At 38.4% G+C, this 18,296-nt stretch overlaps 1 protein-coding gene across 4 annotated transcripts in view; it reads left to right on the top strand.

The window, feature by feature from the left end:
• FNDC3B (fibronectin type III domain containing 3B) overlaps nucleotides 1–17,401 on the top strand; it is a 373,640-nt gene extending 356,239 nt beyond the window's left edge. For all 4 annotated transcript variants that reach the window (XM_010356910.2, XM_010356911.2, XM_030929406.1 and 1 more), the window contains one exon: nucleotides 13,842–17,401. In XM_010356910.2, coding sequence (XP_010355212.1) covers nucleotides 13,842–14,153 — 312 coding nt within the window. In that variant the 3' untranslated portion in view covers nucleotides 14,154–17,401. The remainder of the gene's footprint in view (nucleotides 1–13,841) is intronic.
• Nucleotides 17,402–18,296: the final 895 nt, after the last annotated feature.

The following is an 18,296-nucleotide window of genomic DNA, read 5'->3' as shown; positions in this document are numbered from 1 at the left end:
GCTGTCAGACAGAGTCGTTCGGGTCTGCACAGGCCTCTGCTGCTTCCCCTGTTGTTTTTTAGCTGTGCCCTGTCCCCAGAGGTGGAGTCTACAGAGACAGGCAGGTTTCCTTGAGCTGCCTGTGAGCTCCACCCAGTTCGAGCTTCCCAGCGCCTTTGTTTACCTGCTTAAGCCTCAGCAATGGCGGGTGCCCCTCCCCCTGCCTCGCTGCTGCCTTGCGGTTAGATCGCAGACTGCTGTGCTAGCAATGAGGGAGGCTCCGTGGCCGTGGGACCCTCCCGGTCAGGTGTGGGTATAATCTCCTGGTGTGCCCGTTTGCTTAAAGCGCAGTATTGGGGCTGGGAATTACCCGATTTTCCAGGTGTTGTGTGTCTCAGTTCGCCTGGCTAGGAAAAGGGATTCCCTTCCCCCTTGCGCTTCCCAGGTGAGGCAACGCCTCGCCCTGCTTCAGCTCTCGCTGGTCGGGCTACAGCAGCTGACCAGCACCGATTGTCCGGCACTCCCCAGTGAGATGACCCCAGTACCTCAGTTGAAAATGCAGAAATCACCGGTGTTCTGTGTCGCTCACGCCGGGAGTTGGAGACTGGAGCTGTTCCTATTCGGCCATCTTGCTCCACGCCACCCCCCCCCCCCCCCCCGCCCCCGTCTACCTTTTTTGTAGAAGTAATGGAAGGTTAAGGGAGATGATGCGTAGGCCCTGGAGGCCTGTGATTCAGAAGCTCTAAGTCATGCATGTCACCCTTTAATGTCAAAGGAATTACCTGGGAATCTGTTAAAATGCAGATTCTGACCTGGTAGGTCTTTGGTGGAGATTCACCCTCCCAGGTGACACTGACATTGCTGATCCATGGACCGTAATTTGCGTAGCAAGGCTCTGTAGATCACATAATAAACCCATGTAAGAGAGAATGCAGTTGGAATATAGCCAGATAAGAAATTAGTTTTATCATGCTTCATAGCCCTTGTTGATTCTTAATTCTTCCAAAGAAGAATCAGATCACTGACTCTGAAGGATTTAGATACTCTACAGGCTTTCATAATAGTCCCTAGAACGTGTTTTTGTCAGATCAGAATATAAATATTATGTATTCCATTAGGAAAGCTGAGGTGCATTCTTCATCAGCACTTTTAGTAGGGGCATTCATTTATATCAAACATAAATGTCACCTGTTTTCTGAAACACTAGCATAATTTATAAAATAACTTTGTTCAGTTCCAAATACACAAGTAGAAAGTCATTTGATTCAGAGTTTCCGCTAAATTGCTCATTGGTGTTTGCTATATGTTAAAGAATATTGGCAAATAAAATGTGTTTAAAAATAAAAGGTAATTTTGGACATTTTGCTGTACTTTGTTATGATGTATCCGAAAAAAGATTGAATTGTTTTAAACAAAAAACTTTATCCTAAATATGACATCTACCAGTGTCAATTAACATCAGTGGATGATGTCACCGAAGTTTCCATGATTCCTCTTAAATAAGAACAAAAACACTATGGTTCCTTTTATTTTTGAATCTCATTTTGTACAATATATTCCATTTCAGAGTAAATAACTTACATGTGTAATTGTTTTATTTTACCAGAAAGATATGATTGGTTTCAGGGTCTTAGCTCAAATAGAGAGCAGAGAATTTATTCTGTTCCATAGCAACGTGAAATGAGGTGTTAAGAAATTTTACAACATACCATTTGATGCTCAACGATAATTCATTTCCCGACAGTACATTGATCGCACATTTGTTATTGTATTGTAAAAATCTTTTATTCTACGTGCCATGTTTTCCACGTGTTGTTGGAAAAATGTTCTGCTTCCCAAAGCACAGGTGTATGCTGTTTTCTGTTGAAAAAAGCAGCATCGTTTGCTTGATATCTATACACATCAGGCATTGCCAAACTATAGGAGAATCTATTCAGTAATTTAGATTTTATTGGCAGATGGTCTGTTTTGAATCTGTTGTCTGTTTAATGTTACATATTTAGACCCGTGGCCATATAAATGCTAATATACTAATGCATAATCATGTGTATGCCACAGAATATTTTTCTTATTGTAACCAGTTATAAACAAAACGTGTCTTGTTGTAAACAGGTGAAAGAAAATACAGTACTGTATGGCAGGCTCAGTAGATGAGGGGGTTAGCATTCTCCACATGCCCATGTGCTTCCTGCATTTACCAAGAAATGATTAAGGAGAATAGTGGTACATGAAAAGCCACAGTTGAGTCAGGGACAATTTGTACTGGTTTCTTTTTTTTTCTTGGACTTCTCCCTATTCAGCAAACATTAACTTAAACATGATGTTTTAGTACTTCATTCATTGTTCTGGACATGAGCTGGGGAATAAAACATATTTATGTGTGCAGAACAATGGTTAAAATAATTATAGTTCAAGGATAACAGGCAACGGGCTTTGAATTCATAGAGGCAAAGCAAAAGAAAATGAGAGGTAATTATTGCTATACATCCACCACAGCGGAGCTACAGGCTCACTGTGCATACCTCAATTATAGCACTAATCAGACAGGACCCACTAATACATGGGCTTGTGTTATTCATTTTTATTTTTCCAGTACTGGCACATAGTTTGGCACTCAGTAAATGTTTCCTGCATGCGTGAAAGACGCAGTTTCAAAGCACCAGGGTTATTTATACCTGCAGTGGTGAGGAGAGTAAATTTCAGCATAGAAAGAAAAAAATCACCCCTAATAGGATAATATCCTCTTCCCCCACACTCTTTTTTGGTTTTTCTTTTTTTGGACAGAGTCTCACTGTGTCGCCCAGGCTGGAGTGCAGTGGCACGATCTCGGCTCACTGCAACCTCCGCCTCCCGGGTTCACGCCATTCTCCTGCCTCAGCCTCCCGAGTAGCTGGGACTACAGGCGCCCACCACCATGCCCGGCTAATTTTTTGTATTTTTAGTAGAGACGGGATTTCACTGTGTTAGCCAGGATGGTCTCGATCTCCTAACCCCGTGATCTGCCCTCCTCGGCCTCCCGATGTGCTGGGATTACAGGCGTGAGCCACTGCGCCCGGCCCCTCCCCCAAGCTCATTTTTATAGGCAACATATGACAAGGGCCATGGCCTTTTCTGATGTTTTGCTTGAAGCATCAACTCTAACTTTGCCTTGGTTCTAGGTGATTCGCTTTCTGTTGTTCAAGTGTCACGATGTGGGGCAAGAGACTGATTTTAATTATTAGTCTATTAACTTGAAGTATTAAATTATTACTCACAATTTTACTCTTCATTAGATTGCATGCATATTTGGTTTGCCTTTTGCCATTTAATAAACATTCCAAGCACAGCTTTTTCTCCAGGAAGCTTAAAACTTCTTTTCAAACAGGATTAACTGTCAAGTATTCTTTAAAAGAACGAAAATTGTGTCTATATGCATGTGACTTCTTATTTTGCACAAGATATGGCATAGACAGTTTCATGCATAATAAGAAGTAAAGCAAAACAATTCATATTCATATTCCTTTTCAGGCAGCAATAACTTTTACAAGAATTTGAATATAAGCATTGAAGACAAAGAAAGGATCAACAAATTGTGAGAAATTATTACCTATTGGCAGTCAAAATTTATGAAAAATTACTGAAATTCTTGGTGCTCAGATTTGTTTCATAAAGAAAACCTCTGAAGTATCTAGAAATCTATAAAGCTCCACAGTTAATTTGATGGTATTTCTGTATCAATATATTTTTATCTTGTATCATTCTTAGAATATAGTATCAAGGCGTGCATTGATTCTACATGGTATCACAAAAAGTACCACAAGGAAAGATCTTCTCTTGACCAAAGTATTTTAAAGTCTTGGGAGTCTGCAACACATCCTGGCTGGAGCCTCCATTTTTTTTTTTTTTTTTTTTTTTTTTTTTTTGAGATGGAGTCTTGTTCTGTCACCCAGGCTGGAGTACAGTGGCATGATCTCGGCTCAGTGCAACCTCTGCCTCCCAGGTTTAAGTGATTCTCTTGTCTCGGCTTCCCAAGTAGATGGGATTAAAGGCACCTGCCACCATGCCAGGCCAATTTTTGTATTTTTAGTAGAGATGGGATTTCACCATGTTGGCCAGGCTGGTCTCGGACTCCTGACCTCAAGTGATCCACCTGCCTCAACCTCCCAAAGTGCAGGGATTACAGGCGTGAACCACCCTGCCCAGCCCCTTCATCATTTTTTTTAATGACTTTCAACTCATTTCCCTAATACAGAAATTAAACAATGAGGCTATGACTGTCTCATAGCACAGTTTTTTATTTCTGCATGAATGAAGGGTCAGATTTAGAACAAAGTAAAAATAGATCAAGATAGACCTCTTTAAAAACCATCATTTATTTTACTGATTCTTAGTTTGTTTTAGTTTTATAGGTTCATTTAAGTATCTGAAGGCTGTGACCCCTTATATCAGAAAAATTCCCATACATGTACCCATACCTCTCCTTAAAATTTCATGTAAAATGAAATGATAGTCACTTTCATGGAGTCCAGGTAGAGGACCCCTGGTTTATTGAGAAACTGTCAGGTGTTTTACATTGTGAGGGATTCCTGGGTAGTCTTCTAAGAGTTTATAGGCCCATTGGGTGAAAACCCCCAGGAAGCAGTTCAGTAACGGTACCCTTGCCTGTCATATTTGGCTCAAGGACAAAGTTACCTGCCCAACATTATGCCCTCAATAGAGGGGGCCTGCAGGTTAGCACATTTCCCCTTGAGCCTGGTAGGCATAGTAGGGGAGACATGGGGACAAGTCTTCCTCCCATAGTCATGTAATTATTGAGGAATTAATTCACCTACCTGAGTCTTGGCTTTCTCATTGTAACTCTAACTCCGATCGTTACTGTGAGCATCAGATCATTCAGTCATGAGAAGGAGCTGTACAGATGACAACATGGTGCAATTATATCTCCCTTTCAGTCCTTGGGAGGGGTGACATTAATAAAGAGATGAAGGTAAGCCTCCAGCAGCCGAGCATGCAGTGTTCTCGCCACCCTTCCCAAAAAGCTTCCTGTTATTTACAGGATTTCAACTGTGCAGCATGTTATTTTGAATTAAGGGTTATGGATTCTTCATTTCAGTTGTCTGGGTATTACTTTAAATCCTCTCATTTGGAATAAACATGTCAAGATTACTTTAAAATATATTGTTCATCAAATCAAGAACAGAAATAGTCTTTGTAAAAATAATAATGCTTCTATACTTATTACAATATTATGATTGGTTACTTCAATAAAAAACATCTCAAATGGAGCCGTGCCGTTTAAATTGGATTGAGTCAAAAGGAAAAGCCCATAATGGTGCCTTTGTCAAAATGAATGAAAACAAAGGGACACAAGGCATGGCCTGCTGCCCTAATGCGCAGAGCTGCACAGCCCTGGCACAGGCACAGCTGTATATGGCAGGCCTGGCAACGTGGTGATTTTTGTGACATCATTAGTTCCTAAGTACTGTGGGTTGTAAGTGTCTGTGGCCATGCCTGGACACCAAGTCAGCATCATGAGGCTCCCCTTCCGTTTGACTTCTGCAAGTCCTATATTTGTAGGCCCCAAGGGTCCCTGGCTCCAAGCATTTGTCCTAGAGTGTTACACATGATTCCTGCAAGGGGGGGGCAGGGAAAGTACAATCAAGTAGCAATATAATATGTCATGTTGACATTTCTTAGATGCCTACTACATTCCAAGCCCCGTCCTAGGAGGTTGCTACATGTTATCCCACTTAATCCGTAATCCCATAATCACACGAGTCTGTTATCTTCATGTGGGGGTGGGCTATGTTTCTCATCTGCAGAAAGTTATCACCTTCAAGGGACAGGTATTACAAAGATGTTGAATTAATTTTCAGTTATTTGGGGTTCTTAATCGTATCTGGGGCTTTTGGATCTCATATTTTAGTTTTAAAACCCCATCAGTTTATAGTTAATAACATAGGTTTACAAGTGTAATAACTCAAAAATTTATTTCATTTAGTTGTATAAAATATGATTGGCTTATTTCCCATGCAACCATTTAGTTAAAAAAATTGAGACATTACATTTCATTTTAAAGCTCGTCTTTTTTACTTTCTTTGAACCTGAAAATCCTTAATCTGTTACTCTAAAAAAATCTTCACTGAGATATAACTGCCCTCACCACACTGGTCTGTGTGAATTTGCTGGCTTTTAAGGACATTATAGTCACAGCCAAGATAGACAAGCTATGAAGTATGTGTGCTCTCACATTTACGTATTTATACAACTAGAAGAGTATTTGCAAAGTTTTAATATTTGGATCACTTCAAAAACTATTAGAACATATTAGAAAAACTATTCACGTGTTGGGGGTGGCTCATGCCTGTAATCCCAGCACTTTGGAAGGCCGAGGCGGGCAGATCACAAGATCGAGAGATAGAGACCATCCTGGCTAACACAGTGAAACCCTGTCTCTACTAAAAATACAAAAAATTAGCCAGTCATGGTGGCGGGCGCCTGTATTCCTAGCTACTCGGGAGGCTGAGGCAGGAGAATGGCATGAACCCAGGAGGCGGAGCTTGCAGTGAGCGAAGATCACCCCACTGCACTCCAGCCTGAGCGACAGAGCGAGACTCTGTTTCAAAAAAAAAAGAAAAAAGAAAAACTATTCACGTGCATAAAATATACTAGAAACTCCATATTTTCTATCAATAGACTCCATCTTTTAATGTACCTATACCAGACTCTCTCTTGCCCCTGTGGTCTGTGTGTGCATCTGAATGCTTACTGTTCACATTTACTTGTTAGTTTCTCTTTTCAAACATTGTGGTATCAGAATGTCTACTCTTTGAGTATTTGAGGGTTCTAATTAGAGAACATTCACTGAGCATCTACTTTGTTCAAGCCATTGTGCTGGTTGCTGTGGAGATATGGAAATAATAGAATACTGTCTCACTCAATATATTTATCTTAAATGTAAAAAAGATAATGTTAACATTGTGTTGGCAAGGCTTGTCAAAGAGGGAAGCTGTTCCTATTAAAATAACAAGAATAGCTAAAAGAAAAACATTTACAAATTAAAAGCTAACTTTTGATTAGGCTTTCGTTAAGAAAGTTCCCTTCAGTTAGCTATTCATATTATTTTACTATGTTTTTTGCCTAATGGTACAAGAAAAGTAGGATTCCTTTATTTTTAAAATACATTTTCAGATACCTTCCACTCTACAAAGTTAAAGTTGGGAAGTTTCGTTAAAATTAATATATGAAGTCTTTGTTCAAGAGTCTCTAAATTGGGTTTCTGGGAAATTAAATATACGTTTGGGCTCACTTTTTTTGTTTTTAATCTTACCAGGGTTTGTCTTGAACTCCTAACCTCAAATGATCCTCCCGTTGAGCCCACTTTTTAAAAGAGAATGTAGCCATACAAATTCTGGAAACTGTAGAAATAATTAAAATAGATATAAATGTACATTTATATTCACTTTCCAGAAGTCTCTAAAACATTTGTGGGGATAGGTTATTAAGTGGTTTTGTACAGCGACGTCATTGTTTGATGGCAGAAATTAGAGGCCACATCACAAAAACAATGTCCAAGTGTTTAGCAGAAACTGAGCAGAGAGCTGCTTTCAAGAACATCATAAAAGATAGTGTTTTCCTTTATGAAGCAGCAGGAGCCATGGGAGGATGATTTAGAAGGTGTTTCATGGAAATACCAGGGGGTTAGCAGCGAGATATGGGAAGACAAAGTCAGAGGCCATGAAACCTGGACACAATGTCACACCGTAGTCATTAGAAGAGGAGTAAAGTGGAGGACAATAATGGAACAGGCAGAGCTGGGGCAATTTCAGTGGTGAGGGTCGGTGTTTGAGTTAGAAGTGGGATCTCATCTGGGATCCAAACTGCCCTTATTTGCTAAGAGACTTTAAGAAATTAACAGCCTCTCTGAGCCTTAGTTTCTTTGTCTCTAAAATGAAAGTAATGATATTTACCTGACAGCATGATTAAGAAGATTAAATTCAATAAAGCAGACTTACCCTCCAGCATATTCCTTTTGCAAAGCATTTTCCACATCCATTTTCTCAATTGATCCTCTACCTCCTTTGGAGTAATATTACTATTAGGTACTGGTTCTAGCTCTGTGTTAAAGATGAGAAAACTAAGGCACAAAGCTGTTACTTGCATGAGATCACAGACCTAGTAAGTAGCAGAGCAAAGGACTTCGAGTGAAATCCTGATTCCAGTTTCTGTGCTTGAGAAAAGTCTTCTTAATGCTTCCTAGTGCCAAGTCACACCAGCCAGACCCAGCTCCCAGGATTGCACAGAGAAAAAGAACTCTTAATGACTACGTTATTTGACCCTTTGATAATCAGGGTAAACAAATATTTCAAGAGGTGTCACCTGCAAAAGGATCAGTGAAAGAGGTATATCAGAAAACTTTGCTCAGATGTCAGCTTTTCTCCAACTTGATAAACATCCCAACATTAACTTATCACCACCATAGAGTGTCAGAATAAATTGTATACCTGTGACTTTGAAGATAGGGAAACCATCTTCAAAGCCCAGATGGCAAATGTGGAAGGACTTGCTTTATCAACCTGGTATAGTCCCAGAGGTTGCAAATTATCCCCTTCATGAACAGTTTCCAAGAAAAGCATTCTATACTTAAGAAATTAAATATAAATTAAGAAAATAAAGAACATTCACAACTAAAAGCTCTGTTTAAAGAAAAAAAAATGGCTATTGTTTTCCTGAGACCCCTCACATGTTGGGAAATAACTTACAGAGAAGCAGTTTCCTTGTGGTGTAGTCTGAACTCTTGAATAGCTGGCTGTGTATGGATTGGGGCAGTCACCATAACAATGGACTCATCTTCAAACATTCATTTAGATTCATCATTGGAACTGTGAGCAGTGAGAAAGGAATTGTCTCTCAGGACCGCGTGGGGTTTGCTTACAGCTCTTCTTAGTTGCTGCAGCCTAGGCTATCTGTAACTCAAAACAGCTATGGCACATGCCACAATTTTAAGAAACAAGATAACTCACCAGGAGGAATGTGCTTAAAATCTTATAAAAATAATAACAAAAGCAAGATAAATCTGGAAAAGTATAAGTAGTAAGCAGAATTGGTTGTCTGGAGTTTAGTCACTAAGCAAAAATATAATAATAAGATGCTTGAAGTAAAGTTTGAAAATGAGGGAGGAATCTCTTTAAAAGGGTAACTACCAGGTGAACATTGGAAGCCTGGCCTCTGTTCCAAATCATAAGATCCTTTTGCTGTCTTTCAATCTGGACCCAACACTAAATTCATGTCCAGTGCACTTGTATTCACTAATGGAATGTCCTGTTTCTGGGTGGAAGCTTACACAGTGGGCTTTAGAAACATGTAGTAGAGACATTTGTAGATTCCCACTAACTAAATAGCTGGCAAGTTTTTCAAGCAAAGTTGAATTTGTTGGAAATTCATTTCTAGGGTATTTGTATTAATAGGCAGAATTATTTGGATTGAAGTCACCAATAAAAAGACATAAAGTAACTGGATGAATTTTTTCTTTTTTTTTTTTTTTTTTGAAACAGAGTGTCACTCTGTCTCCCAGGCTGGAGTGCAATAGCACAATCTCGGCTCGCTGCAACCTCCACCTCCCAGGTCCAAGTGATTCTCCTGCCTCAGGCTCCTGAGTATCTGGGATTAAGTAATCTGGGATTACAGGCATATGCCATCCCACACGGCTAATTTTTATATTTTTAATAGAGATGAGGTTTCATCATGTTGGTCAGACTGGTTTTGAACTCCTGAGTTCAGGTGATCCACCCACCTCGGCCTCCCAAAGTGCTGGGATTACAGGCATGAGCCACCGTGCCCAGCCATGAATTTTTTTTTTTTTTTAAGACCCAACAGTATGCTACCTACAAGAGTCACCTCACTTTTAAGGACACACATAGACTGAAAGTGAAAGGTTGGAAAAAGATACCCATGCAAATAGAAACCAAAAGAAAGCAGGGATAGCTAAATTTATGTGAGACAAAATAGACTTTAAGTCAAAAACTACAAAAAGGACATTATATAATGATAAGAGCATCGATTCCTCAAGAGGATATAATAGTTATAAATATGTATGCACCCAACATTGAAGCACCTAAATACATAAAATATTGAAGGATCTGAAGGGAGGAATAAATTGCAGTACAATAATAGTAGGAGACTTTAATAACCATTGGACTTGAACAAATGAATAAACATTGGACTTGAACAATACTGTAGACCAAATGGGCCTAATTGATGTTTCATCCAACAGCAACTGTATACACATCCTTCTCAAGCATACATGGAACATTCTCCAGGATAGATCAAATGTTAGGGCACAACACAAGCCTCAGCAAATTTTAGAAGCCTGAAATTATATCAAGTGTCTTTTCAGACCACAGTGTTAAGAAACTAGAAATCAATGCCAGAAGGAATTTTGGAAAATTCACAAATACATGGAAATAAAAAACATGCTTCTGAACAACAAATGGGTCAATGAAGAAATTAAATGGAAGTTTAAAAATCTTTTGAGGCAAATGGAAATACACCGTATTAAAATGTGTGGGATACGGCTGGGCGCGGTGGCTCACGCCTGTAATCCCAGCACTTTGGGAGGCCGAGGCTGGTGGATCACAAGGTCAGGAGATCGAGACCATCCTGGCTAAACCCATCTCTACTAAAAATACAAAAAATTAGCCGGGCGAGGTGGTGGGCGCCTGTAGTCCCAGCTACTTGGGAGACTGAGGCAGGAGAATGGCGTGAACCCGAGAGGTGGAGCTTGCAGTGAGCCAAGATTGTGCCACTGCACTCCAGCCTGGGCGACAGAGCAAGACTCTTGTCTCAAAAAAAAAAAAAAAAATGTATGGGATACAGCAAAAGCAGTTCTAAAAGCAAAGTTTAAACACCTACATCAAAAAGGAAGAGAGATCCCAACCTAATATTATACACGGAACTGCGGGGAGGGAGAAATTAAGTCCAAAGTTAGCAGAAGGAAAGAAATAAGATGGAAACAGAAATAAACGGAGACTAGAAAAACAGTACAAAGATCAACCAAACTAAGAGTTGTTTTTTTTGAAAAGAGAAAATCAACACATCTTTAGCTAAGCCAAGAAGACACAAAATCAGATACCACAGAAATACACAGGAACATTTGAGACTATTAGGAATAAATATATGCCAACAAATTGGATAACCTAGAAGAAATGTATAAATTTCTAGATATATGCAACTTACCAACACTGAAAAAATAGAAAATCTAATAGACCAATGGGTGAGGAGATGAAGTCAGTAAGTTTTCCATCAAAGAAAACCCTAGGACCTGATGGCGTCATGGCTGAACTCTTCCAAATATTTAAATAACTAATACCAGTCCTTCTCAGATTCTTTCAAAAAAGTAAATGAGGAGGAAATACTTCCAGACTCTTTTTTGCAAGGCCAGCATTATCCTCATACCAAAGGCAGGCAAGGACATTACAAAAGATAATAATAAATTACAGGCCAATATCCTTTATGAACATAGATGTAAAAATCCCCAATATAATACTAGCAATCCCAATCCAACAAATTCAACAACACATCAAAGGATCATCCACCATGATCAAGTAGGATTTATCCCTGGGATGCAAGGATGATTCAGCGTACCCAAATCGACAAATGTGATACATCATTAACAGAATGAAAGCCAAAAACCATATAATTATCTCATTAGATGCAAAGAAAGTGTTTGACAAAATTGACAAATTTATTAAAATAGTTTGTTGCTGAGTTATTTTTCAGTTCTAATTATCAATAATAATAATAGCTAACTCCTACTGTGCACTAACTTCATACCAGGTGTGTTTTAAGCACTTCACGGGTATTAACTCAGTGCTACTCAGATAGAGTTCCATTAATTTTACTTTCTTTTTTAATTAGCCAGATCTCTTACTGATTTGGTTTTGTTTCAGCTATTTTTTCTATCCATTGACTCTAATATAAGCCATAAATGTTTATGCAATTTTAATCTGATTATCATTTCCTCTTAAGTTTTTTGAGGATTGGTTTCATTTTGCTAGAAGAACCTTGTGAGACCTTCTTCCTCCATCCCCCTTCAGAGACTTTTGTTAGTTTCAGTCAACCAGAATGTGATAATGTCTAAGTAAACTGGTCATTTTCAAGTTTCTATAATAGTAAGCCTCTTGATGATTAGTGTTAACAAACAGGAAGAAAACATCCCAGATTCTTAATAGAGGAAATCAGATTTGTCATACAGAGATGGAAACTCAAGACAGACCACCAAATTATTTAAATGTTAGTTTGTGATAAAGTGGGCTACATCCAAAAAAATTCCTCAGGAAAACAATTAGGCATGCCAGAAAACTGGGAGAAAATATTCTCAACACATATATCTGTCTAAGGACTTATATCCAGATCACATAGCAAGGCCCTGCAAATTAATAAAAGTCAAGCAAATTGCAAATTAAAGATAGGCAAAAGACTTGTACATACTGTTCACAGAAGAAGGTACATGAACAACCAGTAAGCACGAGAAAAGATGTGCAGCATCTTCAAGCATCACAGAAATGCAGTCACGGTACCATTGACACCCACTAGGATAGCTAAAACAGAAAAGACTGACGATCAGTGTTGATGAGGATGTGGTGCAGCTCAGACTCTCATGCTGTTAATGGGAGTGCAAAGGGATACAATCTCTTGGGAAAACTGTTTCTTGTGAAGTTAACTATAGAACTACTCTATGACCCAGCACTTCCTTGTATTTACCCAGAAAAATAAGTTCTCAAAATTTGAACAAAAACATTCATAACATTCTTATTAATAGTATTTTTATTATACGAAACCTCCAAGCTGGAAATAACCCAAATGTCCACTGAAAAGAAAATGGAGGAATTGAGGTATAGTCATAAGGAACTACTGCCAAATAGCTCGATAACATGAGTGAATCTCATAGGCGCAAGGGAGTGTGTTCTGCGTGATTCCATTTATGTGAACTCCTAGTACAAGCAAAATTAATTACAGAATTAGAAGGCAGAATAGTGTCTACCTCTTGAGGTGGAGGTAGGATATCTTGAGGGGAGGCGTTTATAGTGTATGTATCCAGTTGTCAAAAAATCATCCTGCTGGAAAATTTCCATTTTGTTTGCTCAGTTTTTAATTGTTTCCATTTTAAAATGTTAACTTTGTTCTTGAGACCAAAAACATAGAGCTATTTGTATTATGACATCTTCTGATTTATAGTCTAAATCAGGAGTCCCCAACCCCCAGGCCGGATACCAGTACTGGTGAGTGGCCTGTTAGGAACCAGGCCACACAGCAGGAAGTGAGTGGCGAGCAGGAGCATTGCTGCCTGAGCTCCGCCTCCTGTCAGATCAGTAAGGCATTAGATTCCCATAGGAGCACGAACCCTATTGTGAACTGTGTATACAAGGGATCTAGGTTGTGCATTCCTTATGTGGATCTAACACCTGATGACCTGAGGTGGAACAATTTCATTTCGAAACTACCCCTGTCCATGGAAAAATTGGCCTGTACAAAACCAGTCCCTGGTGCCCAAAAGGTTGGGGACCACCGACTTAAATTATAAAATTTAGCGAGATGCATCTTTACTACTTAAAATGTGAGCTGCATTTCTAGTCAGTGCCTTATCTCCTTCTGTCAAAGTTTGAGTCACTGGATTTTACATTGTTTCATTCAGAATGTGTTGGAATACCCTTTTTATGGTGTGAATACAGATTGAGAGAAATACATTTTTATATCATTTTTGTTACGAAAGAGTGAAACTGAATGTAAACCAAGAGTGAATGGAATGAATCTAAACCAAGATTATTCTAGAGACAACAGTGTTGCTATAAATTAATTAACTAGAACTCTTTCTTTTCCTGAAGGTGTACAAGGGAGAAGAAGCCACATTCCAAATCTCAGGCCTCCAGACCAACACAGACTACAGGTTCCGCGTATGTGCATGTCGTCGCTGTTTAGACACCTCTCAGGAGCTAAGCGGAGCCTTCAGCCCCTCTGCGGCTTTTGTATTACAACGAAGTGAGGTCATGCTTACAGGGGACATGGGGAGCTTAGATGATCCCAAAATGAAGAGCATGATGCCTACTGATGAACAGTTTGCAGCCATCATTGTGCTTGGCTTTGCAACTTTGTCCATTTTATTTGCCTTTATATTACAGTACTTCTTAATGAAGTAAACCCAACAAAACTAGAGGTATGAATTAATGCTACACATTTTAATACACACATTTATTCAGATACTCCCCTTTTTAAAGCCCTTTTGTTCTTTGATTTATATACTCTGTTTTACAGATTTAGCTAGAAAAAAATTGTCAGTGTTTTGGTGCACCTTTTTGAAATGCAAAACTAGGAAGAGGTTAAACTGGATTTAAAAAAAAAAAAAAGAAAAGAAAAAGGAAAAAAAAAAAGAAGAAGAAAAGCATACCAGATACCAAAAGCTAGCTTTCTTATGTTTTCCTTTAAATTTTCAGATTTACCTTCATTCATTCTGTTTTCACTGATGTCTTTTGCAAGCCTTTGATTTTTTTTTGTTACAGTTTAGTAATTTATATTCACCAGTCACTTCTTATGTCTTGATCATCTATATCTGTAAACATGAATCACCGTGTGTGTACTTACAGGGCTAGGATTTCATTGTTGTCAGAGTATTACCACACAGCAACAGCAACATACAGAAGATATGTTCACTCAGATAAGACTGCCCTAAACAACCATTTTGTCACTCAGTTATTTAACTGTGTTTAGCTCATTTAAATCAAAATGTGTACTTTAATCTAAAATGTTTTAATAATCTGTATTTCTTATAATTTTAACACTATGAGCTGCCTGTATAAGAAATCAAGTAACCAGAATGCACCTATAAATCATGGAGCATTGTAGATTTTACCACATCAATTCATAGCAGTAACTTTAAGAGGGCATTGTGCAATAGTTAGTTGTTTTCTTGTTCAGCTATTTTAAAGGCTGCTTTAACTTGTTTGTTTGTCTTTGTATATAACTACTTCTAATCACTAGAGTTATTATATTCTGTTATGTTTGACCAGAATTATATGACAAGAACTGGCGACAGTTTAGTGCCTCTGCCCATTGTCCATGATTTACACTAATTGTGAGCAGTCTTCTTATGTGTCAGCTCATTATTTTTGAAGCATTTGCCTTTAGGCTGTTCTTTGAGGTATCAATGAAGTGATTGAATTTCAATACCTTAATTCAGTGCACATAATACTAATGTAACCGCAGATGAAAATTGATAAAACCCAAAAGAGAGTCATCTAAATTTGTAGTTTCTATTTCTGTGGGGTTGCCTGGCCATGGTTGGAGAGGGAATGGTGTTTGATGGTAAACACAGGGTGTTTGGGAATCAAAGAGCCTAGATTCTCTCCCTGGATCTGTCACTAACTTGCTGCGTGACCTGAACACGTCACTTTACCTCTCTGTGCCTCAGTTTTCCCATGCATGAAAAATAAAATAAAATAAAATGGGGATTCTTATGTTTGTAAGTGCTTTGAGATATTTGACCAACAGGTGCTATTGGAGTGCAAAGTGTTACTCTTATGTGTTTATTTTGAGTCATGAGATAATCAATTTTAACCCAAAGTCATTGGATTATTTATATGAAGTCCATAATGTTCGAGTACCTCAGGGACATTTAAGAGTTGGAGGTGCAAATATATTCCAAAAGGGTGCAACAGACACAGTGTATCCCCCTGCTTCTGTTTTTGTATATTTTTGCTACTTGGTTTTTCTTGATCATAGCTATTTTGTGCTTGGTCTTTGTTGTCTAAGATGCAGTATCCTGTACTAGCTTATAATATTCCCATACCAAAGTCATGGGGAAACCAACATTATTTTGTTTTTGGTTTATTTATACTATATTCTGCATACAGTACTTTAAATGCCAATTACAGTGCAATCTTTATTTATTGTAAAAATTTTTTAAATGTACTTATGTACTAATTTTCCCTTGTAGCATGTTATATTTTTGTGTTTTATACTTTTGTAATTTTAGGTCAGTCTTGTTCCTTGGCAACATCTGTAGTATTATTAATCTTCTGACATTTTCTTGTGTTTTTAAAAAGATAAGAGCATCTAGTGCATTAAATGCCAAAAAAAAAAAAAAGAAAGAAATCCATTATCAGTGATTGAAACGTTTACATGTACCCCAAAACCATAATCATCTCTTGGAAGAAAATGCTGAGATCAATGAATTATTCTGTGTGCCTATATTGATGTAGTGAGTACTAGAGAGTTCTGTATTTTATTATTGACTATAATAATTAGTTTAATTAGCTTTGCAAACTGATGGCATCGAGGTAAATATATTTTTGCCAAAGTTCTGGCCTTCCAAAACTCACCCCCCTGTTTAAACATGTGCTGTGACCCACTGTGACACAGCATGTGCATTTTCTAAAAAATTCCATGCAGGTGTTTCAGGGAGAGGTATTTTTTAAGCAACGAAAATTCAACTGAGTACAAAGCCCCCTCTCGGGGGGTTGGGGAAGTCTCTTTTTTGAAACACTTCAGAACTGCTGCTATAAAGAAATTCTCTGAATTGGTTGAATTTTTTTTAAGTAAATAGTACTTTAGGCCAAAATCTATATGAATATTTGATCTTCTTGAGATTTTCATACTGTCATTTAACCACCAGGAAGCTGAAGTGTGTGAAATAAAAAGCTGACAGCACTTTATTTTATTGCTCTCCATTATTTGGTATTCATTATATTCCTTCAGTCAGAAAATTATTACTCTCTTTGGCACTGTTTTCTATCACAAATATGTATATGTGATATTGATATATAACTATATATATTGCCATTACACACGAACAATAAAATAAAGTGTTCTATTAACCTGATCTCTTTGCCCTTTTGCTATGTGAGGAGTGAATGAGTGGTCTTCTGATGCTCTGACTCTTCTCTGTATGTCAAACTCATCCCTGGCACAAGAAATTCCAGTCATGTGAAGCAAACTGCCCTTTGTCCTCAAAGAAATTGTTGAAAAAGAACACTTTTTAAAGAGACTTTCTGCATATTCTCTGCCTTGTTCTTATCAACTTTAAATGTTGGCATTTTCTAACCTTGTTTTGTTGGCTACAGTAATTCAGTATTCATGTCAAAATTGAGAAGTGCCCTAATTGAATGTGTTTGAATGTTATCCTTGCACAATTCTTTAAATTGAAAGATAAAATGTTTTACCTCACTGTTGGACATACATTCCAAGCTTTTCAACTCTAGGAGAAAAAGAAAATCATGTTTTCCTGTATTGTAAATTTTAGACTATTTCATATACATTGTATTAAAACTGCCATATCAATTTTAATGTATAGATTTTGCAAATACTATGCTATATGTAATACCTAACTGTATCTGTAGTGTATATGTAATATATTTATGCCCAATAAATGTTTTAATTCTTTCTGACTTAAGTAGGGTTTTTCTGCCATGACTAGGATTGCTTTTGTTGTTGTTGTTTCTTTTCTTTTTTTTTGAGACAGAGTCTTGTTCTGTCACCAGGCTGGAGTGCAGTGGCACGATCTCAGCTCACTGCAACCTCTGCCTCCCAGGTTCAAGTGATTCCCCTGCCTCAGCCTCCCAAGTAGCTGGGGATTACAGGCACTCGCCACCACGCCCAGCTAATTTTTTAAAATTTTAGTAGAGATGGGGTTTCGCCATGTTGGCCAAGATGGTCTCGATCTCCTGACCTCATGATCCACCCACCTCAGCCTCCCAAAGTGCTGGGATTACAGGTGTGAGCCACTGCACCCGGCCTTATTCTTCCTTTTTAAATACTTAAAGCATATTCAGAGAAGTTGAAAATTCATGTGTTTTTGGAGGCCAGGCAGGTGGCCTTCCACAGAGGCAGCAGCTCAGCTCTTGCTGACCAAGGCCTTGCAGGACTGTGAGCCACAATCACCTGTGTCCATGTTTCAAAAGAAGCTAAAAATCCAGATTTCCCTCATGGGCCAACTAAAAGGTGATTGTGGACTATATAGGCTGCCAGTTTAATCCTTTATCAGAGTCTCTGTGGATAATGTACCTTTTTGCCTAATACTTTATCTGCCTACCAAAACTCAGGAGTCCAGATTGCCCTCGTTTCACCTGGCACACTGGGTGCTTCCTCTCCCCTGACAAACTCTAGAGTGTTCATCTCATTTCCTGCAGGTCTCATTCAACAACAACAACAACAGCAATAAAACACAGTGTTCCTGCTCTGGCCATGGTTTTGTGATTTTAGATTGTCTTGGTAGGAATTCCCACTCTCTCTTTTATTTTTCAGGAAAATGTGTAAAAAAAAAAACTATAACTTTATTGAACCTCACT

The sequence above is a fragment of the Rhinopithecus roxellana genome, chromosome 1 (genome assembly GCF_007565055.1).
Source record: "Rhinopithecus roxellana isolate Shanxi Qingling chromosome 1, ASM756505v1, whole genome shotgun sequence".
Lineage (NCBI taxonomy): Eukaryota > Metazoa > Chordata > Mammalia > Primates > Cercopithecidae > Rhinopithecus > Rhinopithecus roxellana.
The sequence above is the reverse complement of the archived record's forward strand: the minus strand, read 5'-3'. Positions and strand labels throughout refer to the sequence as shown.